The following is a 27,165-nucleotide window of genomic DNA, read 5'->3' as shown; positions in this document are numbered from 1 at the left end:
GCCCTGTCGTGATAAAGAGAAAATGAACAGACTCTAGAAGAGTAATGTTAGAAGGCAGACGGTCCAATTAGAAGAGTGTACTATGAGTTAGGCAGAAAGACAGGGGAAAAGAGGCAGATACATCACACAGTGAGACATGTTTTACAGTTAGTCGTTGGATTTAACCTTGATGAGACCAGGAAGTAGTTCACTTGCCTTGTACACATGAAAGCTATTTTTAAATGCCTGAAGAGCTGGCTTACTCAGTTGAGAAGGAGATTAGCCGTGATTTTCAAGGAAGTAGGGGTCCTTCAACCTCCTGTACTGACTATATTACAGTCAGTTCAATTCCCATTCTACATCCAAGAATATTATAGCTGATGGAGGTGTCAAATCATAACACGCTATTCCCTCTCATTCTATTGTTCCTCTAGGGGGACTTATTCCCCTCCAATCCCCTATCCTTAGTGTGAATGAGATTTACCCCCTGGACCACTTCTTAAAAATACATGCATATATGTGTTAAAGGAATATATAGTCAGTGTAAAAAAAAATTACCAACAGAAGTATGCCAAATGAAAAGAGAAAGTTTCCCTCCCATCACCATCTTGCTCGCTCAAGAGAACTTCTATTAAAAGCTTGGTTATATGTGAAACTATTGTTACTGATGGAGGTGTCCTGGGATTCCCTCGTGCTTGTTAAGATGGGAAAGATATAGAGAATCACATCCCTAAAGCCAAGGTCCGCTGCCAAGCATGGAAGGAGCTTCATGGGGAGATGTGTGGTCTTCATCACTGGAAGAGTAAGCGAAGAGTTGGTAAAGATGTTAGAAAATTCAAATATTGGCTGTGGTTGGCTGAGTTAGAGGCAGAGGAAGGAGAAAGCATCGAATGACTTTTAATATTGCTTTCAAACCCATAGTTTTGTTTTGGTACCAACAGACTGATCACCCCCAAAGGTAGGGAAAAACTGCAGTGCAGCTTTGACATGGTAACTTAAGTGGAGGACAAAGTGAAAACAGAAAATCCAATACATAAAATCCAAATTTATAGAACTAGTTGTACAGTCTCTAAGTCTTGTCTGACTCTTGGCGACCCCAAGGACTGTAGCATACCAGGCTCCTCTGTCTTCCACTATATCCCGGAGTTTGCTGAAATTTATGTCCATTGAGTCGTTGACGCTATCTAACCATCTCATCCTCTGCCACCCTCTTCCCCTTTTGCCTTCGGTCTTTCCCAGCATCGGGTTCTTTTCCAGTGAGCTCTTCTCATAGAACAAGTTGCTTTGCAGCAAACATTGCACTTATTTTTATAAAGCCTTCTTTTAACTAACCATTTTGGTGTGTACAAAATGTACTTCATTTTTTATTAAAATTTCTATTTACACTTAACCTTTTAGGTCTATGTTTACTGTATAAAATGAAGATGGCACACATTGTTCATTACTCCAAAGAAGGAAGATATTTCAAAGTATCTGCCAGGTTAAATCGTGGTGCATAGGGAGGAAATAATTGAGCTAGATCTCTGCTGCTACTTTCCCCCAGACTCATGATATGAAGGAAATTAAAAGGAACTTTGATGTCCCCTTTCATGAATAATGAAGTTCACCCCATTCATTTTCCAAATGAGGAAAGTAAAACCCAAAGACAGTGTCTTACCAGCTCAGAGTCTCACAGTAACCTAGCTGAATAAACTATGTAAAGTGTCCACCACAATGCCAGTATGTGGTAGATGAAGATGCAGAAGGGAAATAAGGTCATGATAATGATATTATTTCTTCTGTCCCTCTGTCACTCTTCTGTAATCTTTCAGAGAGAAAGCTGGTGTTGCAAATAATGTACATTGTCCATGCTGCAAACCTTAAGTTGCACAGCGATGGAATGATGAAAGCAGGAGGTCCATACTCCCATAAAATTATAGGCTCTCAGACTTGGGCAAGACCTCTAAAGGTTACCTAGTCCAGCCTCCTTCTTCCTTCTTATGATTTAGTATTTCCACCAAGAGGTTATCTTACCTCTACTTCTATACCCACAATGATAGCAAATTCTGACCTTCCCTTCCCAGAGAGCTTCTCCAGCTTTGGCTGCAAAGAATATAATCAATCTGATTTCTGTGTCAACCATCTGGCAATGTCCATGTGTAGAGTCTTCTCTTGTGTTGTTGGCAGAGGGTGTTTGCTATGACCAGTGTGTTCTCTTGGCAAAACTCTATTAGCCTTTGCCCTGCTTCATTCTGTACTCCAAGGCCAAATTTGCCTGTTATTGCAGGTGTTTCTTGACTTCCTAGTTTTGCATTCCAGTACCCTATAATGAAAAGAACATCTTTTGGGGGTGTTAGTTCTAGAAGATGTTAGTTCTTGTAGGTCTTCATAGACTGTTCAACTTTAGCTTCTTCAGCATTACTGGTTGGGGCATAGACTTGGATTACTGTGATATTGAATGGTTTACCTTGGAAACAAACAGAGATCATTCTGTCATTTTTGAGATTGCGTCCAAGTACTGCATTTCAGACTCTTTTGTTGACTGTGATGGCTACTCCATTTCTTCTAAGGGATTCTTGGCCACAGTAGTAGATATAATGGTCATCTGAGTTAAATTCACCCATTCCAGTCCATCTTAGTTCACTGATTCCTAGAATGTCAATGTTCACTCTCGTCATCTCCTGTTTGACCAATTCCAATTTGCCTTGATTCACAGACCTAACATTCCAGGTTCCTATGCAGTATTGCTCTTTACAGTGTATACAGTCAGCAAAAACAAGACCGGGAGCTGACTGGCTCAGATCATGAACTGCTTATTACCAAATTCAGACTGAAATTGAAGAAAGTGGAAAAAAATCACTGGACCATTCAGGTATGACCTAAATCAAATCCCTTATGATTATATAGTAGAAGTGACAAATAGATTTAAGGGACTAGATCTAATAGACAGAGTGGTGATGAACTATGGATGAAGGTTCGTGACACTGTACAGGAGACAGGAATCAAGACCATCCCCAAGAAAAAGAAATGCAAAAAAGCAAAATGGCTGCCTGAGGAGGCCGTACAAATAGCTGTGAAAAGAAGGGAAGTGAAAAGCAAAAGAGAAAAGGAAAGGTTATAGCATCTGAATGCAGAGTTCCAAAGAATAGCAAGGAGAGATAAGAAAGCCTTCCTTAGCGATCAATGCAAAGAAATAGAGGAAAGCAATGGAATGGGAAAGACTAGAGATCTCTTCAAGAAAATTAGAAATACCAAGGGAACATTTCATGCAAAGGTGGGCTCAATAAAGGACAGAAATGTTAGGGACCTAACAAAAGCAGAAGATATTAAGAAGAGGTGGCAAGAATACACAGAAGAACTATACAAAAAAGATCTTGACAACCCAGATAATCATGATGGTGTGATCACTCACCTAGAGCCAGACATCCTGGAATGCGAAGTCAAGTGGGCCTTAGGAAGCATCACTACAAACAAAGCTAGTGGACATGATGGAATTCCAGTTGAGCTATTTCAAATCCTGAAGGCAATGCTGTAAAAGTGCTGCACTCAATATGCCAGCAAATTTGGAAAACTCAGCAGTGGCCACAGGACTGGAAAAGGTCAGTTTTCGTTCCAATCCCAAAGAAAGGCAATGCCAAAGAATGCACAAAGTACCGCACAGTTGCACTCATCTCACACGCTAGTAAAGTAATGCTTAAAATTCTCCAAGCCAGGCTTCAGGAATACGTGAACCATGAACTCCCTGATATTCAAGCTGGTTTTAGAAAAGGCAGAGGAACCAGAGATCAAATTGCCAGCATCCACTGGGTCATGGAAAAAGCAAGAGAGTTCCAGAAAAACATCTATTTCTGCTTCATTGACTATGCTTAAGCCTTTGACTGTGTGGATCACAATAAACTGTGGAAAATTCTGAAAGAGATGGGCAAACCAGACCACCTGACCTGCCTCTTGAGAAACCTGTATGCAGGTCAGGAAGCAACAATTAGAACTGGACATGGAACAACAGACTGGTTCCAAATAGGAAAAGGAGTATGTCAAGGCTGTATATTGTCACCCTCCTTATGTAACTTCTCTGCAGAGTACATCATGAGAAACACCGAGCTGGAAGAAGCACAAGCTGGAATCAAGATTGCTGGAGAAATATCAATAACCTCAGATATGCAGATGACACCACCCTTATGGCAGAAAGTGGAGAAGAACTAAAGAGCCTCTTGATGAAAGTGAGAGAGGAGAGTGAAAAAGTTGGCTTTAAGCTCAACATTCAGAAAACGAAGATCATGGCATTTGGTCCCATCACTTCATGGCAAATAGGTGGGGAAACAGTGGCTGACTTTATTTTTGGGGGACTACAAAATCACTGCAGATGATTGCAGCCATGAAATTAAAAGACACTTACTCCTTGGAAGGAAAGTTACGACCAACCTTGACAGCATATTAAAAAGCAGAGACATTACTTTGCCAACAAAGGTCCCTCTAGTCAAGGCTATGGTTTTTCCAGTAGTCATGTATGGATGTGAGATTTATACTATAAAGAAAGCTGAACACCGAAGAATTGATGCTTTTGAACTGTGGTGTTGGAGAAGACTCTTGAGAGTCCCTTGGACAGCAAGGAGGTCCAACCAGTCCATTCTAAAAGAGATGAGTCCTGGGTGTTCATTGGAAGGACTGATGTTGAGGCTGAAACTCCAATACTTTAGCCACCTGATGCAAAGAGCTGACTCATTTGAAAAGACCCTGATGCTGGAAAAGATTGAGGACAGGAGGAGAAGGGGATGACAGAGGATGAGATGGTTGGATGGCATCACCGACTTGATGGACATGGGTTTGGGTAGACTCTGGGAGTTGATGATGGACAGGGAGGCCTGGCGTGCTGCGGATCATAGGGTTGCGAAGAGTTAGACATGACTGAGCAACTGAACTGAATTTCCCAGAGAGTGCATCCTACTGTTGGATACCTCCAACTTTCAGAAAGTTCTTCCTAGTGATGAGCCAAAGCCTATCTGCCCATAGCTTCTACCCACAGCTGTTAAACAAGCAAAGCAAATCTCTTAGCTTCATGAGAACACTCCAGATATTTGCAAAAAGCTTTCCTGCTCCCCCTGAGTCTTCTCTTCTCTTGGTAAATCTCCTCAGTTTTTTAAACCCTTACTATCCTTGTTTTCCTTTAAATGAGATTATGTGCCTCTATCTCATTCAGAGTCTAGGACCTAGATTTGAAAAGAAAACTCAGGTAGAGTCCTCTCAAGTATTCTGACTGGTAGAGTAGACCATCCAGTACCGTCATCTGCTTCATTCCTAATACACACTAGAATGATGATGATGGTTGTACATTACTTATTTCATAATATCAGGTCCGTTTATGTCTGCCAGAAAGTATGATGTGGCACCGTTGGTATCACTAAACTTTTTCAGTGTTGAAGAAACATGAGTCGGAAGCATTTTAAAAAGCGTTAGCTCTTCTGTGCCCTGGCTCACACCTCCATAAGGCTCTGCAAAGGGTAAACATTATATATAGTTGAAGTCTACTACGACTGCCTATAAGACAAAAGGAGTTATGGCTTTTCTGCATTTTCATTAGCCATTCATTGCTAGCTGCTTTGCTTGTTAAAGGAAATATTGATGTTCTCTGGGATTCTGTCTGCACGTGCAGATATATAATTGCAGAAGATGGAGTGGGGGTGGGGATGATTGCCAAGAAGAGATCTGTTTCATCTTCTTTGTTCACATCTGCTACATGTACAAGACAGAATTTATGGCTCTTGGAGGAAGGGATTGCCTAGCTTGCTTCCCCTCCCCCCTTTTCTGACAGATATCCCAGAGGAATAATACTGTCTCTTCACACTTCTCTCCGAATGAAATAGAGGTAAATGAAAGAGAGCTGGAGGCAGAGAATCAACTGAGAGGCCCTAGGAGTACTTGCTAATTAGAGGGAGTGGCTGATCAATGGCACACTCCAGACCAGTCCCTTTTCTGTCTCCCACCTCCCCTGTAGCTTGTGCTCCATGACCACAGTGGGACAGGTGTTCTGCTTCCAGCTTTTCTGTTTTGATCTCTGCTTATCAGCATAGGTTTCTGGTTTATTGAAACCACGGTTGCTTTCACTGCTAAAGGAGTTCTGTGTTGTCTTAATGTATTTTCAGAAGTACATTTGATTTTTCTGTTTTCCAGTTTCCATTTCTGAGGGGAACATCTCTCCTTTCCTGCTCCTTTCTTTCCTTCCTGCCTATCCCTGCTGTCTCACTGATATGTGCATATAAACCTGCATTACTTGTTTTGTATTTTCCAAGCTCTGTGAGTGTTTGAAACATGGTACCTGTGAACACCCTCCATTTAATCTAGTTTTACATCATTAAATCCCAGACTGTGTCTCAGATTATTTAGCATCCAGATCAAGGTAATAAGCACCAGTGCTTCAGTTTTTACTATAGTAAAATGGAAAGACTGTCCAAGCTGGGCTACTTTATGTCAGAAGCATTTGTAAGATTTATTTTTTTGTTACCTTTTTTGTTTTTGTTTTTTGAGGAGAAGGCAGTGTAGTTAAGAACATAGTTCAGGTTCAGATCCTGACCTTTCTACTGACTGTAATTTTTAGAAATGTATTCAACCTCTCTGAATATTATTTCCTCATTAATATAAAGGGGTAATGATACCAGACTAAGTAATATACCAGAGAGGATACAACAAGATGATGTTATTGAAATACTTAGCACAATATCTGGTGCAGAGTAAACACTTTAAAATATTATTTTTAAGCTATACAATATTAACTGGAGAAGGCAATGGCACCCCACTCCAGTACTCTTGCCTGGCAAATCCCATGGACGGAGGAGCCTGGTGGGCTGCAGTCCATGTGGTCACCAAGAGTCAGACACGACTGAGTGACTTCACTTTCACGTTTCACTTTCATGCATTGGAGAAGGAAATGGCAACCCACTCCAGTATTCTTGCCTGGAGAGTCCCAGGGGCGGTGGAGCCTGGTGGGCTGCCATCTCTGGGGTCGCACAGAGTCGGACACGACTGAAGCAACTTAGCAGCAGCAGCAGCATACAGTATTAATAATTATTACAGTATTGCTATTGTAAATATATAGTAATAATTTATAACTGAATTTCTTCTCAATATGTAAAGAATGTTTTCAACTTTTCCTTGCTTCAGGGGATGAACCATTGTGATTATTTTATCACATTTTGAAAAGATGCTTCCATAGCTTTGTAGATTTTTCTATTATGTATTATCTTCCCCTCAAGGGTTTCCTGAAATACCGGAGTCTTTACATTCTGTAGATTTACACTACCCAGTACAGTAGCCACTGGCTGTATATGTCTATTTAAATTTAAGAGGAATTAAATACAATTAAAAATGCAACTCTTTAGTCACACCAGCCACATTTCAAATGCTGAATAGCCCTGTGTGGCTAGTGGTTATCCATTGGATGACACTGATATAGAACATTTCCATTATCACAGAAAGTCCTATTGAACAGCATTACTTTGGATACTACTAGAATGTGCTGTTGTGCTCTTTGCTTAGAAATCAAAGAGGGTGTGTTTTCTAGGATGTTCACAGATTGCCCTCTTAAGTATTTCAGGGCTCCATATATCCATTTTAAGGATTCAAGTTACTTTTCTTTCCCCAGCCCTAGTGTTGTTAAATATCTTTTGAAATAAATACAGGCACTTTTACTTCTCCTGAAAAGAATGCATTACCATAATTTTTAAAGATCCCAGTGTACAGTAAGGGGAAGCCAAAGGGAGAAAGGACAGAGTTGTCATACAGAGTGAAGTAAGTCAGAAAGAGAAAAACTAATATCATATATTAATGCATATATGTAGAATCTAGAAAAACCTTACAGATGAAACTATTTGCAGGACAAGAATAGAGCCAGATGTAGAGAAAGGACGTGTGGACACAGGAGTGGGGGGGATGGCACGAGCATGTGTGAAAATACATCGCTAGTGGGACCCTGTTGTGTAATACAGGAAGCTCAACTCAGCGCTCTGTGATGATCTAGATGAGTGAGATGGGGGAAGTGGGAGGGAAGTCCAAGAGAGGAGATACATGGATACATATAGCTGATCTTGTTCCAGACAGAGAGGCCTGGCATGCCGCAATTCATGGGGTCCCAAAGAGTCTGATATGACTGGGCGACCGAACACTAGCTGATTTACTTCACTGTACAGCAGAAACCAGTGCAACATTGTATAGCTATTATATTCCAATTTTAAAAAGTAACTGTAGCAGATACTCAGTTGTGAATATGAGAATCCATGGGGGCTAACTAGTAACAGGAGGTTCTAATATCCTGTGTCCTTTTTGTAAGTACATACATTATGTTAGTCAGGATCTGAGTTTTCCCCCTGAGAAAGGTAGAAAAGAGCAAGTTTTCCTTTAATAATCCCTATTATCTTTATTATGCACGTTTAAAGCGTAGTTTTTGTTTGCTGTTCACAACCTAGTGAAGCAAGTAGCAAGCACTAGGATGATCATCTCTATTTTACTGATGTTTTTTTGAAAGCACTCAATGGAGTTAACAACTTACCTAAAATTGTTAAGAGAAAATAGTCTTGAGATTCAAAAAAGGATAAAATTTTAACTTCCAGTTTGTTTTTTTGTTGTTATTTTTATTTTGTTATGCTCTATTTTCCCATCAATCCAACTGTAGTGAAAGGAAGGATGAAGATTCTTTAAGACAACTTGAAAATGAAGTAGTGTTATACAAGATACTCTCAAAGAACTTCTATAGCCTCATTTGTTCTATGACCATGTCTATTCGTGTGTTTGGATTGCTGTAACAAAATACCACAAGTGGGGTAGTTTAAACAACAAACACTTATTTCTCACAGTTCCTGAGTCTAAATGTCCAAGATCAAGATTCTCGCGGGGTTGGTTTACGGTGAGGCTTCCCTCAGCTTATAGAAAGAACGCCTTCTGACTGTGTGCTCACCTGGCCTTTTTCTCTGTATGTGTTGGTGGAGGGGTAGAGTTGGATTGAGAGAAAGAGAGAGACCAATCAGTCTCTGGTGTCTCTTCTTTTTCATTAGGATACCAGTCCTGTGAGTTTTGGGGAGTCTTTGGTGGAGACGTGGGTGGACATTGGCCTGCCACGGGGTCAGGGGGACTGAGAGCAGCAGTCCCGGGAGGTGTAGTGTGCTGGTATAAATCCTCTTGTAGGAGGTCACCACTACTCCTACCATAAAGTCTGTACCCTACCATAGTGACTACAGACTCTAGGACTGGGCTGCCTCTGGCCAAAATGCAGAGAGAGAGCACAACCCCATCCATCAGCAGAAAATTGGATTAAGATTTACTGAGCATGGCCTGCCCACCAAAGCAAGACCCAGTTTTCCCCACAGCCAGTCCCTCTCATCAGGAAGTTTGCACCAGTCTCTTATCCTCATCCATCAGAGGGCAGACAGAATGGGAAACACAATCGTAGAAGACTAACTAAAATGATCACATGGATCACAGCCTTGTGTAACTCAGTGAAACTCTAAACCATGCCACGGCATGGCCCTACAGGGCATGGCCCTACACGGCATGGCCCTACACGGCATGGCCCTACACGGCATGGCTTAGAGTTTCACTGAGTTACACAAGGCTGTTGGATCATGATGGAGAACTCTGACAAAATGTGGTTCACTGGAGAAGGAAATGGCAAACCACTCAGCATTCTTACCTTGAGGCCCCATAGACAGTATGAAAAGGCATAAAGATATGACACTGAAAGATGGGACCCCTCAGGTCGGTAGGTGTCCAGTATTCTGTTGAAGAGAAACAGCTCTAGAAGGAATGAAGAGGCTGAACCAAAGAGGAAATGATACCCAGTTGTGGATGTGTCTGGTGGTGAAAGTAAAGTCCAGTGTTGTAAAAGCAATATCGCATAGGAACCTGGAATGTTAGGTCCATGAATCAAGGTAAATTGGAAGCGGTGAAACAGGAGATGGCAAGTGTGAACATCAGCATTTTAGGAATCAGTGAACTAAAATGGATGGGAATGGGCAAATTCAGATGACCAGTATATCTACCACTATGGGCAAGAATCCCTTTGAAGAAATGGAGTAGCGCTCACAGTCAGCAAAAGACTGAAATGCAGTCTCAAAAACGACAGAATGATCTTGGTTGTTTCCAAGGCAGACCATTCAGCATCACAGTAATCCAAGTCGATGCCCCAACCAGTAATGCCAAAGAAGATGAAGTTGAACAGTCCAAGAAGAACTACAAGACCTTCTAGAACTAACACCAAAAAAAGATGTCCTTCATCATAGGGGGCTGGAATGCAAAAGTAGGAAGTCAAGGAGTAACAGGCAAGTTTGGCCTTGGAGTACAAAATGAAGCAGCACAAAGGCTAACAGTATTTGCCAAGAGAATGCACTGGTCATAGCAAACACCCTTCTTAAATTTTAGAGCAATGCATAGAAAGAGAGGAAACAGTAGGATGGGAAAGACTGGAGACTTCTTTGAGAAAATTAAAGATACCAAAGGAACATTTCATGCAAAGATGGGCACAGTAAAGGACAGAAGAAGTATGGACCTAACAAAAACAGAAGATATTAAGACGAAGTGGCAAGAATACATGGAAGAACTGTACAAAAAATATCTTAATGACACAGATAACCCTGATGGTGTGATCACTCACCTAGAACCAGACATTCTAGAGTATGAAGTCAAGTGGCCCTTAGGAAGCATCACAACAAACAAAGCTAGTGAAGGTGATGGAATTCAAGCTGAGCTATTTCAAATGTTAAAAGATGATGCTGTTAAAGAGCTGCACTCAATGTGCCAGCAAATTTGGAAAACTCAGCAGTGGCCACAGGACTAGAAAATGTCAGTTTTCATTCCAATCCCAAAGAAAGGCAATGCCAGAGAATGTTCAAACTACCACACAGTTATGCTCATTTCACATGCTAGCAAGGTAATGCTCAAAATCCTTCAAGCTAGGCTTCAACACTATGTGAACCAAGAACTTCCAGATGTTCAAACTGGATTTAGAAAAGGCAGAGGAACCAGAGATCAAATTGCCAACATTCTTTGGATCATAGAAAAAGCAAGAGAATTCCAGAAAATTTCTGCTTCATTGACTGCACTAAAGCCTTTGACTATATGGATCACAACAAACTGTGGAAAATTCTTAAAGAGATGGGAATACCAGACCACCTTGCCTGCCTCCTGAGAAACCTGTCTGCAGGTCAAGAAACAGAAAAGTTAGAACTGGACATGGAACAACAAACTGGTTCCAAGTTGCGAAAGAAGTACCTCAAGGCTGTATATTATCTCTGTGCTTCTTTAACTTATATGCAGAGTACATCAGGCAAAATTAGGGGCTGGATGAAGCACAATCTGGAATCAAGATTGCTGGGAGAAATATCAATGACCTCAGATATGCAGATGGTACCACTCTAATGGTAGAAAGTGAAGAGGAGCTAAGGAGCCACTTAATGAAGGTGAAAGAGGAGAGTGAAAAGACTGGCTTAAAACTCAACATTCTAAAAACTAATATCATGGCATTTGGTGCCATCACCTCATGGCAAATACATGGAGAAACAGTGGATACAGCGACAGGCTTTATTTTCTTGGATTCCAAAATCACTGTGGCCGATGACCGCATCCATGAAACTAAAAGATGCTTGCTCCTTGGAAGAAAATCTGTGACAAACCTAGACAGTGTATTAAAAAGCAGAGACATTGCTTTGCTATCAAAGGTCCGTCTAGTCAAAGCTATGGCTTTTCAAGTAGCCATGTATGGATGTGAGAGTTGGACCATAAAGAAGGCTGAGCGCTGAAGAATTGATGCTTTTGAACTGTGGTGCTGAAGACCCTTGAGGGTCCCTTGGACTGCAAGGAGATCAAACCAGTCAATCCTAAAGAAAATCAGTCCTAAATATTCATTGGAAGGGCTGATGCTGAAGCTGAAGCTCCAATACTTCGGGCACCTGATGCGAAGAACTGACTCATTGGGAAAGACCCTGATGCTGGAGAAGACTGAAGGCAGGAGGAGAAGAGGATGACAGAGGATGAGATGATTGGATGGCATCACTGACTCAATGGACATGAGCTGAACAAACTTCAGGAGATAATGAAGGACAGGGAAGCCTGGCATGCTTCAGTCTATGGGGTCGCAGAGTCATACACAACAGATACTGAACAACAAGCTCGTAAAAGTCCTGTCTGCAAATAAAGTCACATTGAGGGATTAGGACTTCAACATATCACTTGGGGTGGGAGGCATAATTTAGTTTATGACACTATCTTGATGCAGTTTTAGTATCTTTTTATTTTCTTGTTTACCCTGATTAGTTGGAAATTTGATGTTTGCATGGGACTAAATTTGGCGAATATTGTATTTTTTATTTCTGTGAAGACTGAGGCTTACTTAAATTTAACCTGTGGTACTTACCATAAGGTACTCTGCAACCCTGAGATATTCGAATAAGCAAAAATATTATATGTAAATGTCCTACTTTTCTTGTAATGTAGTCCAGTGTGTTAATACTAGTAAAGTCTCAGTCCTTTACAGGGTAATAAGTGTCCCCCTTTCTCCCATCCCCATTTTACAGATGGAAAAATTAACATACAGAGAAACTGACTTGTCAGAGGTCAGAGCAAAGTATTGGTAGACCCAGGGGTAAATCCCAAACCTTTTAACTTCCTGACCAGTTTGTAGTCTATTGACTATGCAGCCTAGTGGTAAGTATATTTTTACCCTATCCTGGAGGTAAGGATGGTTAAGAGATTGGCAAGGACTGAGTTTAAGGAATTCCCCATTTCTAATTATGTCACTCATTATCCTTTTCTTTTAACCATGATGTCTTTTTGTCGTTGGCATCAATTTTCAAGATTGTGAGTAGAGGTTGGAATTTTTGCTTTTTAAATACCTAGAGATATTTTTATGACAATTTAGCCAGACTAGAGATTATTACTAGGAAAGAAAGAAATGAAAACTTATTATTTAATGAATTTGTTCTCTGTTAGGCACTGTGCTAGACACTTTGTATTTCTTAAATGTCATTAAAATTTATAGTCATTTCTGGAAGGTAATGCCTTCTTTCCTTTTGTTATAGTCACATTTTAATCATATTAGTGGAATTTAGTAGAAAAATATCTTACAAATTTCAGAGTTTAGATTCTAAACAAAATTTTAGTTTTGTACAAACTAAGAACCTTGTCAGAAATCTTTAAAGATAAAAATATCTATATGATTAAACATAGTTTTCGAGTTTATTATGTCTTATCCCTTGGTTTTTACTTAGTTGGGTTGATTTGTTTTGTCTGAGATTAAGTCAAGCTTGCTCTTCCACTTGACACTAAAATCATGGTGTTTTCTCAGAAACCTTTTCTTCTATGTCTACATTTGAAACAGTTAGAATTCTTTTAATTACTAAGCAGGTTGAACAGCCAAGCCACATGAAAAACAAAAGTATACTGAGCCTCCAGAGCCAAGGTTCCATGGGCCACTAGGATATTCTCATCTCTCCATCCCTCACCTCCACTTCTTTCCCAGTGGCTTCCTCTTGCTTGTAGATCTGCTTTCTCAGATACAGTGTGCCCCTTCTGACTCTTCTGTGGAGAATAAGTTGGAGTAGGGCAAAAGTAGAAGCAGGGTAAGTTAGCAGACTTCGTAATGGTCCAGATAAGAGGTAATAGTGACTGAAACTAGACTGTGAATCATGAGATTGAGTGGTGGATGGATTGGGATATGGCCCAACAGAACCTACTGATGGATTGAATGTGAATGTAGAGGAAATATAGGGATCAAGGATAATTTCAAGAATTTTGGCTTGAAGAGCTAGTTGATGGAGATGCCATCTACTGGTTTGTGGAGGACAAAAAGAACAGCTTGACAGACGGTGTTCTGTTTTAGCTAAGTGTGAAATATCTGATTGAGAACCATGTAGAGATGGCCTGAAAGTAGTTGTATATATAAGTATAGAATTCCAAGTAGAGGCCAGTGCTGGAAATATGAATTTGGAAGTAATCACAGTGGAGTGGTGAGAAAAAAAAAAAGCCCTATTAAAATGAGGACATAATATGAGGAAGGGAGGAAGCAATAATTCATTGCCTTTAAGACAACTCTTAAAATAAGTTTTCCCATGAAAGAGAGTAGAAAAATTGAAAGAGCAGTAAGAGTATGTGTGGAATTAAGAGGGGTTGGGAAGAGCATATTTATTGGGTTTTTTTGTGTGTTTGTTTTGATAGGTGATGACAAAGTAATAACAATACTGATGTAAATGATCTGTTATAGAGGAAATACTTGCAAAGTCCTTAAGAAGATGAGAGGAAATGGGATCTGGAGCAAAAATGTAGGGTGGGCTGTTGCTTAAAATCAGAGATGCTTCATCCACAGAAGTAGGAGAAAAGTCAGAAAGAATGATGAATAAGTAGATTCATTAAATTACCAATTACTAACTGAATACCCGCTGCTTACTATATTATGCTTTGGGGACATACCACTAGGCAAGATTAAGTCTGAATCTTCCTGAAATGTGTGGCGTATAGAAGGTTCTCATGTCTTATTTTTGTTGTTCTCAATAAGCCCTGAATTAATGTCATCCCTTAAGAGTGAAGGTTAAGGAGGGAATATTTGGAATATGAAGAAAGTGAAAAATTGTGTTGTTCTTGTTGTTCATCCGCTAGTTCAGTTCAGTTCAGTTACTCAGTCATGTCCGACTCTTTGTGACCCCATGAACTGCAGCACACCAGGCTTCTCTTTCCATCACTATCTTCCAGAGTTTCCTCAAACTCATGTTCATTGAGTCAGTGATGCCATCCAACCATCTCATCCTCTGTCGTCCGCTTCTCCTCTTGCCCTCAGTTTTTCCCAAATCAGAGTCTTTTCCAGGGAGTCAGCTCTTCTCATCAGGTGGCCAAAGTATTGGAGCTTCAGCTTCAGCATCAGTCCTTCCAGTGAACATTCAGGACTGATTTCCTCTAGGATTGATTGGTTTGATCTCCTTGTAGTCCAAGGGACTCTCAAGAGTCTTCTCCAGCACCACAGTTCAAAAGTGTCAATTCTTTGGTGTTCAGCCTTCTTTATGGTCCAATTCTCACATCCATACATGACTACTAGAAAAGCCATAGATTTGACTAGACAGTCGTTTGTCAGCAAAGTGATGTCTCTGCTTTTTAAAACACTATCTAGGTTTGACATACCTATTCTTCCAAGGAATAAGCATCTTTTAGTTTTGTGGCTGCAGTCATCTTACACAGTGATTTTGGAGCCCAAGAAAATCCAATACTGTTTCCATATTTTTCCCATCTGTTTGCAAAGAAGTGATAGGACTGGATTCCATGATCTTAGTTTTTTGAATGTTGAGTTTTAAGCCAGCATTTTCACTCACCTCTTTCACCTTCATCAAGAGGCTATTTAGTTCCTCTTCTCTTTTCTACCTTTAAAGTGGTATCATCTGCAGACCTGAGGTTGTTGATATTTCTCCTGGCAATGTTGTTTCCAGCTTGAGATTCATCTAGCCTGGCATTTTGCATGATATATTCTGCATATAAGTTAAATAAGCAGGGTGACAATATACAGCCTTAACATACTCCTTTGCCAATTTTGAACCAGTTCATTGTTCCATGTCCGGTTCTAACTGTTGCTTCTTTTCCTGCATACAGGTTTCTCAGGAGGCAGGTAAGGTGATCTGGTATTCCCATCTCTTTAAGAATATTACAGTTTGTTGTGATCTATACAGTTGAAGTCTTTAGCATAGTCAATGAAGCAGAAGCAGATGTTTTTCTGGAATCCCGTTGCTTTTTCTATGATCCTGCATATGTTGGCAATCTGATCTCTGGTTCCTCTGCCTTTTCTAAATCCAGCTTGAACACCTTGAAGTTTTCAGTTCACATACTGCTGAAGCCTTACCTGATGGATTTTAGGCAAAATCTTGGAATGAGTACAATTATACAGTAATTTGAACATTCTTTGGCATTGCTTTTCTTTGGGATTGAAATGAAAACTGACCTTTTCCAGTCCTGTGGTCACTGCTGAGTTTTCCAAATTTGCTGGCATAATGAGTGCAACACTTTAACAACATCATCTTTTAAGATTTGAAATAGTTCAGCTGGAATTCCATCACCTCCACTAGCACTGTTCGTAGTAATGCTCCTGAGGCCCACTTGATCTCACACTTCAGGATGTCTGGCTGTAGGTGAGTGACCACATAATCATGTTTCATTGCGTCGTTAAGAGCTTTTTTGTACAGTTCTTAATTTGTACAGTGTATTCTTGCCACCTTTTCTTACCATCTTCTGCTCCTGCTATGTCCTTGCTGTTTTTGTCCTTTATTGTGCCTGAAACGTTCCCTTGGTATCTCCAGTTTTCTTAAAGAGATTGCTAGTCTTTCCCAATCTGTTGTTTTCCTCTGTTTCTTTGCATTGGTCACTTAAGAAGCCTTTTTATTTTAATTTCTCCTTGCTATTCTCTGCAACTCTGCATTCTTTACCCTCTAAACTCTAAAGGATTTCTCTTTACCTTTCTCCTTTGTCCTTTGCTTCTCCTCCTTTCTCAGCTGTTTGTAAGGCCTCCTCAGACAACCACTTTGCCTTCTTTCATTTCTTTTTCTTGGGGATGGTTTTGGTCATCACCTCCTGCACAGTGTTACGAACCTCCATCCATAGTTCTTCAGGCAGTCTGTCTGCCAGATCTGGTCCCTTGAATCTGTTCATCATCTCTACTGTGTAATCATAAAGGATTGGATTTAGGTCATAATTGAATGGCCTAGTGGTTTTCCCTACTTTCTCAACTTGAACCTGAATTTTGCAATAAGGAGCTGATGATTTGAGCCACAGTCAGCTCCAGTTCTTTCTTTCTTTTTTTCTTTTTTCTTTTCTTTTCTTTTTTTTTTTTTTTTTTTGCTGACTGTATAGAGCTACACCATCTTCGACTGCAAAAAGAGTAAATAAAATCAGATTTTGGTACTGACCACCTGGTGATGTCCATGTATAGTCGTTTCTTTTGTTCATGGAAGAGGGTGTTTGTTGTAACAAAACTCTGTTAGCCTTTGCCCTGCTTCATTTTGTACTCCAAGGCCAAACTTGCCTGTTATTTCAGGTATTTTTTGACTTCCTACTTTTGCATTCTAGTCCCCTGTGATAAAAAGGACATCTTTTTTTGGTATGAGTTCTAAAAAATCTTGTAGATCTTCATAGAATTGTTCAACTTCAGCTTCTTCAGCATTAGAGAGAATACATGAATTTATATTTTTGGAAAGGAGAAAAGGAAGCATGGTAGGGAAATGTGGTTTGATTCCTAGACAGTGATAATTAGCATTGAGATTGTAGCCATGAGTTTATGGTGAGACCAGTAAGGTTCCACTTGTTTTTCTTTAGCACTTGTGATCTGTTGGGGTAGGCGTGATACAGGCAGATAAGTGGTTTTAGCCAAGTTAGAGTTGAGGCTTTAGTAGTCAAGTTTAACAGAAAAAAAAAAAAAAAAAAACAAGAGCAGGTGTGAAGGAGTTGAAGACGTGGTCAGGGAGTGATTTTAGTGAGGGACCATAAATCTGAGCTGAGTAAGAAGAGAAGTGGATAGATGGGTAAATAATGGTTTTAAAAAAGTGATACCATTCAGTGGTAAAGAAGATGGGTAAATAATGGTAAGAAAGTACTGGGGTCAGTAGATGAATCTGAATTTTTAAGCAAGGAAAATATATTTCTATTATATAAGTAATGACCCTGATGCTGGGAAAGATTGAGGGCAGGAGGAGAAGGGGACAACAGAAGATGAGATGGTTGGATGGCATCTCCGACTCGATGGACAAGGGTTTGGGTGGACTCCAGGAGTTGGTGATGGACAGGGAGACCTGGCGTGCTGTGGTTCATGAGCTCGCAAAGAGTCGGACATGACTGAGCGACTGAACTGAACTGGTACTCTGTATAAAAAAAAATGTGAAAATATTTGAAATTAGAAAGGGGAGAAAAACAGTACCACCACCCAAAGATAACCAGTTGTTTATCTTTGCTTTGTTTACTTCTTTTTTTTCTAGTGATAATTTTAAGGGTTGTTTTAGTTTACTAGATAGACCTTCTATAACAAAGGCTACAGACTGGGTGATTTAAACAACAGACATTTTCTCACAGTTCTGGAGGCTACAAGAGCAAGAGCAAGATGTCAGCAGGGCTGTTTTTCCCTTTGGCCTGTAAATGTCTGTCTTCTCCCTGTGCCTTCACATAGTCTTTTCCCTGCCATTGTCTGTGTCCAGAGTTTCCTCCTCTTATAAGGGCACCAGTCATGTTGGATTAGAGTCCACTCTAAAATTAGATCTCATTTTAACTTACTTATTTCTTCATAGACCCTACTTCCAAAGTCACCTGAAGTACTGAGAAATGATTACTTCAATATGAATTCTGGGAGAACACAATGCAGCCTGTAACATAGGTGTTCTTTGTCTTTCAGTTTTTTATGTAATTGTGGTTATTCCTTGCATATATTTTTTAATCCTTTATCTTACCAGATAACATTAACTCAAACATTCTCCCACTTAGACTTGTAAAAATTTAACAGCTGCAAAATACTTTGTCAAATAACAAATGTATTTCAGTATCTTAATCAGTCTTCTGTGTTGAACATCTAAGCACCCCTTCCACCCCAACTTTTTGTTATTATAAAGAACACTAAAGTTTTTTGAATGAAATCTCTTTCTCTAGACTTTGGGTTATTTCCTTAGACTAGAATCTCAAAAGTAGATTACTTTAGCAAAAACTGTCGCAATATACTGCTAAATTGGAGAAGTACTGAAACTTTTACTTTCTTTCCACATGACTGTTTTCTCTCTTCCTGCAGTAATAGACTGGAATGATGTTAGAAAACATAAATATGGTCATCTATCAGAGTCTGCATCCCAATATCAAGGTAAGAAAAAAAGCTGTATTTAGCATAGAAAAATTTAATTTGACTCTCTTAACACAAAGCCTCTTTTTTTGGAGGTCTGAGTATACCAAGAACTCACAGGTTAAAACACAAGCAAATATAATTTGTAGAGGTATCTGTCAAAAGCAATATACATTGGTTTGAGCATGAAATCAGGAAATTTAGATTGTGAGTTCAGACAATCCCAGATTAGCTTTAGGTACAGGTATTTAGCCTCTCTGGATATCCAGTTTTTAATAAGGCAGAATTGAGTGGTATACTTCCGCAACTACTAGTAATAAACTTAGTATCTTCTAAAATGAGAGAATTGAACTATACAAACTGTCAAGCCCTCATTTTACCCCAGAATCTCACTGTTCTGTCATTTTGGTGTGTTTTTCATGATGACTTATGTTGTAACATTTTTTTCTTTAATAGAAACTACCGATATCCTGGAGCTAGGTAAGATATTTTTCTTGTGTTTCTGTTAAATATGGGAAATCACTGAGCCAGGGATTAGATAGTAACTAGGAAAAGAATTCCATGTGTCTTTGTCTCATGAGCTCGTGAATCCTGTGCTCTTGTCTGCCTAATGAGCCCATGCAGTTCTCCTTTGCTGTCCTGTCAGACTTCCTTATCAGGAGGCCACAGACTAAGCTAACGAAAGGGAAAAGGGTGGTTAATTACATGAGTACAATAAGGAATGGGAAGTGAAACCAAACTGCAAGTTACTTCTTATTAATTCATTAAATCTAGAGCTAAAACAAAGCCCCTTTGTCCGTAAATCAGAGTTTGATGGCATTTTCCCAAAAGAAATTATTCATGAGATATATTGAACTGAAATTAAACCTAAAGATTTTATAAGTTTTTTTTTAACTAAATAAAAACCAAAATATTAAGATGTCAAATAACAGGAGTCAGCCTGGTACTGCATTTGGTTTTCATCCCTGAATAGTGTACTTTAGGACTAGGATTTCAGAAATGAAACTAATGGCAATATTTTTCAGTCAGCTTTCCAAGTTCCTACGTAAATGTCAGTCTTAACTTCTTAAGCATTCTTTAAAATCCTGCATTTTATTTAAATATTGATATCCTGATACCTTTATCAGTTTTTGTTGAAGTATTTTTACATATTTTGTTACCGCAACTTCCTGTGTTCAGTCCTATTATCATCATTTTCCATTTGCTCCCTCTTTCCTTTTCTTCTGACAACATATTACTTTCATGGCCCACTGACAAAGATGGTGATGTAAAGTAGTAGAACACTAGACTAGAAGTCAGAATTCCTGGATTCTTTGAAGGCCAACTTTGCCATTTAGTAAGTTTGTGACACTAATCCTTGGTTTTCTGATTTGTTAATGGGGATAATAATCCCTTTCTACCTACTTCACAGGGTTATTAAGAAGATTATATGAACTAATGGATGTGAAAACATCTTAAAAACTCTCAAATACTTTTCAACTTTGGAGGATTATTATTTTCATTTGTTCAGCAACTATCCTCAGCCTTTTAAGTCAAATCTTGTGACATTCTTTGAAGTGAAGCATTCTATGATTATGAGCTGAAGAAATGAATGAAATGAAATAATGCAGGTAAAGGGCCTGATACTTGATAAACAATAAATGATAGTCACTTTTTATTTTTCCTTAAAACTTTGCTCATGCTTTCTAAGGTACTGGTATGTGGTTTAAAAAGCATGGCATAAGACAGGGTTCATATTCCTTTTCCTCACTAACCAGTTTTGTGACTTCAGAAAAAATACTTGATCTTTCTGAGTCCATTTCCTCATCTTTAAGATGAGAATAAAACCTACTTTTTGGGTTATAATTAACAGGGGAAATATTGAACATAGTGTGGCATGGTGCAGACAAACAGAAGGTACTCAGTGATAGCTGCTGCAGTTTGGGGATTTGTTGCTAATGTGAATGATGATAACAGTTCTAGTTCAGTGATATTTAAGGTATGTTGTAAACAACCTGTTTTGTTGACAGAATTGTGAAAAGTGGATATTCAGTTTAAAATATTTACATAAAATGATGTTAAAATGTGAAAGTATGTTTTTTGTTGTGGGAGTAGAGGTAGTAAAGCCAGGCAGAGTCTCTGATAAAGTAATCTTGGGCATTTCATTTTGTCCATCAGGCATAGAGAGTAGCCTAAAATACCATACTGAAAGAAAATTCAGTAGATTTTTAGAGTCTCAGAGTTTGGAAGAGGCCTTGAAAAATCTACCTTGGCCTTAATTTCAAAATTCCAACATTTTTTATTTCTTGTAAAATGTCTTGTCCTGAACTTTCCCCAAAGTTGTTAGGGACTTAAAACCTCCTCAAGCAAGTCACTCATGTTTAAACAAATATTTTTTGGGCCAAAATCTGTTTCTTTGTCATTTCTATTAGTCCTACTTATAACTTTCAGAGCCATATGTATAGGTTTAGCCAGGTTTTCTCTGACCAGCCTCTAGTTATTTGAAAGCAGCTCTAAGGACTGCTTTCTCACTGCCATTCTGTTACATTTCCTAGTTTAAGCAACCATCATCTCATAGCTAGTTTATTAGAAAAGCTTTCTAATAAAAAAGCTTCCTGCCTCCAGCCTTACCCTCCTCCAGTCCGTTCTTCACATTGTAGACAGGATGCTTTTTCTTATAAACCCTTTTGTGCTTCCTCTTCTCCTTAGTGTTGCATATGAGACTCTGAAACCCAAACACTGCTTTTATTGACAACCTCTATTCTAAACCATTTTTATCTACCCTGTAGCCATACTGAAAGATTCAGGTTTAAGAACTGCTTTTTTTCATTTCTGGGCCCTCATACATGCTTTTCTTTCTGTCTGAAACAACAGGTCTCTCTTTGGCTAACTCCTTGCTTATCCTTTTACATTTTAACTTGGAAGCCTTAAGTTGAAGCTTTGTTAAGGCAAGACAATATTTTGATCATGGTTGTATCTCCAGCACTGTTCCTTGATCCACACTATAAATACTTGTTGGATGGATGGATAAAGAAATGGCTTTAAGACTTTCATGCTAAATGTTGCTTCTTCATTTAGCTGGTCCTCATGTGACATGGTTTTGTTTCTCTTGATCATTTGGGTCACCATTTAGGTGTTACTTTGTTCTGTCCCTCTCAAGGACTAGTTCCCATAATGTTTAATTTCCCAGGTGTGATTTCACTAGTCCAGAAAAGAGTAGGACCATTACTGGCTTGCTTCTTTTCATTCACTCACTTTTCAAACTTTTATGGTGCCTCTCTCAAGTTTCAGGTACTGGGTTAAACAGTGAAGGTTTTTAAAGTTCATAAAATGGACTTCTCTGGCAGTCCAGGGTTTAGACTCTGAGCTTCCAAATCAGGGGCACAGGTTCAATCCCTGGTTGGGGAACTAAGACCCCGCATGCTGCACAGCATGGCCAAAAATACAGACTCTTTCTGTCTTCATTGCTCTAAAGGATTTGGGTTCCACACTTGAGATGGAACTAAATAGAGTTCTTGTAGAGGAATGTGGACAGAACAGTAGCCAGCATGAATGGAAATGCCTGAGGTAACCATTTTAAATTAGGAGCCGTTGAGGGATTTGGGACATATTTAGGGGATTAGGTATATTATGTCTAATGTCAGTAGGTAAAGATTTAGAAGAAGGTAAACTTTGGCTGATTCTAATGGTTAAAATAATCCATTTGTGCTGTTGAACCATAGCTGAATAATAAATTTCTCATCATTGGAATTATTTAACTAGAGGCTGGAGGGACCATTCAGGTCTCAGCTTTTATATCACCTCATCAAGATCCCTTTCTTGACCATCCTTCCTAAAATAGCATACATACTCTCAGCACTCTTTTCCTCTCCTACCTTGCTTTATTTTTTCCTTATTTGAAAAGGGCCAGAAATTGTACAGTTATTATGTGGTTTCTCTGTAACTTTCTGGATCAATTGAATTATGTTTATTTATTTATTGTGTCTCTTCCCTCTTAAAATGTAAGCTCCATGTGGGCAGAGATTTTGGCTGTTTCGTTCTTTGCTGTGTATCACCTGTGCCTGGAATTGAGCTTGGCATATAGTAGTTGCACAGTAAATATTTGTTGAATGAGTGAATATTAGAGAAAGGAATTCATGCATTCAACTGGTGGATCTTTTGTGTTTTACAATTTAGAGAACTGTTAATTTTTAAAGTATTTGTATGTAGTTTTAAATCCCTTCAGGGCAGCAATCTTTGTTGTTGTTGTTCACTCGCTCATTCATGTCTGACTCTTTGCAACCCCATGGACTGCAGCACGCCAGGCTTCCCTGCCCTTCGCCATCTCCCCTAGCTTGCTCAGACTCATCTCCATTGAAGTGGTGATGCCGTCCTCCTGCCTTCGATCTTTCCTAGCATCGGCGTCTTTTCTAATGAGTTGGTTTTTCGCATCAGGTGGCCGAAGTATTGGAGCTTCAGCTTCAACATCAGTCCTTCCAATGAATATTCAGGGTTGATTTCCTTTAGGATTGGATGGTTTGATCTTGCAGTCCAAGGGATTCTTAAGAGTCCTCTCCAGCACCACAGTTGAAAGCATCAATTCTTTGGAGCTCAGCCTTCCTTATTGGCCAACTCTTATACATGACTACTGGAAAGGCCATAGCTTTGACTAGATGGACCTTTGTTGGCAAAGTAATATTTCTGCTTTTTAATATGCTGTCTAGGTTTGCCATAGCTTTTCTTCCAAGGAGCAAGCATCTTTTAATTTCATGGCTGCAGTCACCGTCTGTGGTGATTTTGGAGCCCCCAAAAATAAAGTCTCTCATTGTTTCAGTTGTTTCTCCATCTATTTGCCATGAAGTGATGGGACCGGATGCCATAACCTTAGTTTTTTGAATGTTGAGTTTTAAGCCAATCTTATTTCCTAATAATAGACATAACTGTCATGTTAGAGTTTATAAAATACTTTCTTAAGTATTATTCAGCAGTGTAAATGAGATGACTGTCTCTCATCTATAAGGTTTCAGCCCAAATGTTTCCTGCCTAGAGCATCTGTCTGTAATTTCACCATCTAAGATGATTCCCAGTCTCTGTCACATATCATTATTTTAATGTCCTTCAAATACTTACCATTTACTACCTTATTTATTTGACTTTGTGTTAATTGTGCCTCATTATGCACTGGAATGTAAATTCCACAAGGGCAGGGACTTCCTGCCTTATCCTAGCATTCAGAAGAAGTGCCTGGCACATACAGGATACTCAAACATCATTTGAATGAATAATTGAAATCACTCCAGAAATTTCAAAGTACTATACTAGTTATTAATGTCAGTCTTCACAGTAATCTTGACCCAAGTATGAATTAGATTTCCCTGTTCTGCATTCTCAAGGCAATCTGTACTACCTCATTAACTTAAATTTATCATAATTGTGGCAGATTATTTGTATTATTACTTAATTTACTACTTTTGCTTATCTCTAAACTGTAGGCTCCATGAATTCCAGAGCCATGTCTATCTTGTTCCCCTGATATTTAGCACTGTGCTTTTGCACTTGGAAGGAGGTTAATAAGTATTTATTGAATGAAGGAGTGTGTGTATAATCTTATGGGATATTATGTCTCTTTCAGATAAATGAACTGATGCTTGGAAGGATTAAGTAGTTTATTCAAGATAGGAAATGGCAACCCACTCCAGTATTTTTGCCTAGAGAATCCTGTGGATAGAGGAGCCTGGTGGGCTGCTGTCCATGGGGTCGCACAGAGTCAGACACGACTGAAGTGACTTAGCATGCATGCATGCGTTGGAGAAGGAAATGGCAACCCACTCCAGTATTCTTGCCTGAAGAATCCCAGGGACAGAGGAGCCTGGCGGGCTACTGTCTGTGGGGTCACTCAGAGTCGGACACAACTGAAGCGACTTAGCAGCAGTAGCAGTAGCAGTTAACTATAGAAACAGGACTTCAACCACCATCTTCTAACTCTAAATATCACATTCTTTTAATTATCCCATTAGTTTCTAGGCATGGAATTTAATCAGTATTACCTAGGAAGGCGTTGAAAATACAGATTCTCAGACCACACTCAAGAGATTACTGAATGAGAACCTCTGAAGATGGTCTCAGAACTGTGAAAAGAAGTTAGAAAAATTATTTAGTATATTTTTATGGTAAGTAGCATTTGAGAATGATATTATATCCCAAGACTTGACAGACTGCTATTTAGGGGCCAAATGCAACCCACTGCCAGTTTTTATAAATAAAGTTTTAGTGAAACACAGCCATGCTCACTCATTTACATATTGCCTGTGGCTGTTTTCATGCTACCATGTACAAGTTCAGTATTTGTGACAGAGACCAAATGGCCTACAAAGAGTAAAATTTTTTCTGTCTGGTCCCTTACAGAAAATTTGCCAGCCCCGATCTATACTTTGTTGCCTGGCCTACTCCTCTTGTGGTGTTTTTAGTGCTCGGCAGTGTGGTAGGTTTGATGTTTGGCTTCATTATGAGCATTATAATAGGTGCTCAGATATTCTTAGTGAGTCCATAAAAATTAACTTATTTTGCAGCTTACCTGATTGATAGTAAACAATAAACAGCCTAAGCAGTCAAATTTAAGAAAAAATACTAATCTAGGTATGGTTGAAGCTAGTGAACCCTCAGTGGATAAACTGCTTTTAACAAAGAGGTTCTTTTTCTTTCAGTTGATAGTAAATGGGAAGATGTGGGATTTCTTAATCTATGGTAATAGGAATTGACTACCATAGTTGTTATGTGTAATATAGAACTATAATACCCTAATTATTTTGGTACCCTGATGCTGCTGTAATTACATCTTAAAGCCAAAGTCTCTTGGGTGTTTTTGGTCAGAACTCAAAACAGTAAGAAGCAACTCAGAACTGACCTAACTTCTTCCGTACTGCCTTCTACAGTAATCCCCATATAGGTATTTAAATTTACATTAAAGTTAAATACCATTTAAAATCTAATTTCTCACTCACACTAGCCACACTTCACATGTTCAATAGTGGCATGTGGCTATTGGCTATCTTACTGGTCAGCATAGATGCAGAACATGTCTGTTATCAGAGAAAGTTCTAGTGGGTAGAACTGCTGTACGTGTTCGAGTTCAAGAGGTGCAGCCTAGTCAAATCCAAGACTTACTATTTGACTTATTAATTTGCAAGAATGGAATAATAATTCTTGATGTTTTCTTTTTCTAACAGCCAATAGTGATGAAACTCTTTGCTTTAAAAGCTATCTCGGCTAAGAGCAAACTCTTTATTAAATTCTAATAAGCTATTTAAATCTTGACTTAAGGAAATACTCACCTCATTTACCCTTGACTGTCTATTCAAAATGATTATTTATTGACTGAAGGGGATGGCTACCAGGTGGCGCTGGTGCTAAAGAATGTCCTTGCCAATGCAAGAGACTAGGGTTCAATCCCTGGGTCAGGAAGATCCCCTGGAAGAAGGCATGGCAATCCACTCCAGTATTATTGCTGGAGAATCCCACGGACAGAGGAGCCTGGCAGGCACCAGTCCATAGGGTTGCAAAGAGTCCAACAGGACTAAAGCAACTTAGCATGCACACACGCAGTCATCAGCCAGTTCATTAAACAGTTCAGAACTGACTGTGATTTCTGGCCAAATCTATTTGGCTTGGTTAGGATTGTGGGAAAGGAACCAGTTTTAAAACAGAAGCTATAAAGTCAATAGAGTATAAAGTCTTGGCATCATCGTTGGAGTGACTGCGATTTCATCATTCCATGACTCATTTTTATTCCCAGCATCTAGTGCTTTTTTCATGGCCCAAAGGGGCCCTGTGCTGCTCCACTGCAGAGGAAACTTCAAGAAATGCTGGTTTGCTACAGTGTTTTAGCTTGTGAAAGTCTCTGGGACCTTACCTGCTCCATCATGGGGTCACCTCTAGGTGGGTATTAGGGGGATATTTGTAATTGATTTAACCTTTAATAATGAACCTGGTAATCTTTTGTGGTTCAGTAAGATATGTGTTTAATAACCTATCCTTTAAAATGTTTTCCCTGACCCAGGTCACTGTCACCTTAAAGATTATTTCTCTAGCACAGTGTTCCTCAAACTTTGAGAGACCTTAAGGGCCACTTCAGCATTCCCTGGTGGCTCAGAGGTTAAAGTGTGTGCCTGGAATGCAGGAGACCAGAGTTCGATTCCTGGGTCGGGAAGATCCCCTGGAGAAGGAAATGGCAACCCACTCCAGTACTCTTGCCTGGAGAATCCCATGGACGGAGGAACCTGGTAGGCTACAGTCCGTGGCTTCGTAAAGAGTCAGACACGACTGAGCGACTTCACAAGGGCCACTTCAAGAGGCTACAAAGATTCTGTAAATTTGCCAACTTATTCTTAACTACTGTCATTAGAAATGCTACTGAGGATCTACTTTTC

At 39.4% G+C, this 27,165-nt stretch overlaps 1 protein-coding gene across 25 annotated transcripts in view; it reads left to right on the top strand.

Annotated features, from left to right (window-relative positions):
* Nucleotides 1–27,165, top strand: part of SCMH1 (Scm polycomb group protein homolog 1) — a 216,712-nt gene that overhangs the window by 61,313 nt on the left and 128,234 nt on the right. For 15 of the 25 annotated variants that reach the window (XM_069588061.2, XM_069587931.2, XM_069587894.2 and 12 more), the window contains 2 exons: nt 18,734–18,802; nt 19,238–19,261. In XM_069588061.2, coding sequence (XP_069444162.1) covers nt 18,734–18,802; nt 19,238–19,261 — 93 coding nt within the window. Of the gene's footprint in view, nt 1–15,768; nt 16,101–18,733; nt 18,803–19,237; nt 19,262–20,303; nt 20,392–24,756; nt 24,910–26,531; nt 26,675–27,165 lie in introns of those variants that run through there. The other 10 variants (XM_069587948.2, XM_069587958.2, XM_069587905.2 and 7 more) reach the window with 7 other exon arrangements.

This window comes from Ovis canadensis, chromosome 1 (assembly GCF_042477335.2).
Source record: "Ovis canadensis isolate MfBH-ARS-UI-01 breed Bighorn chromosome 1, ARS-UI_OviCan_v2, whole genome shotgun sequence".
Taxonomy (NCBI): Eukaryota; Metazoa; Chordata; class Mammalia; order Artiodactyla; family Bovidae; genus Ovis; species Ovis canadensis.
This window is presented reverse-complemented; position numbering and strand designations above follow the sequence as displayed.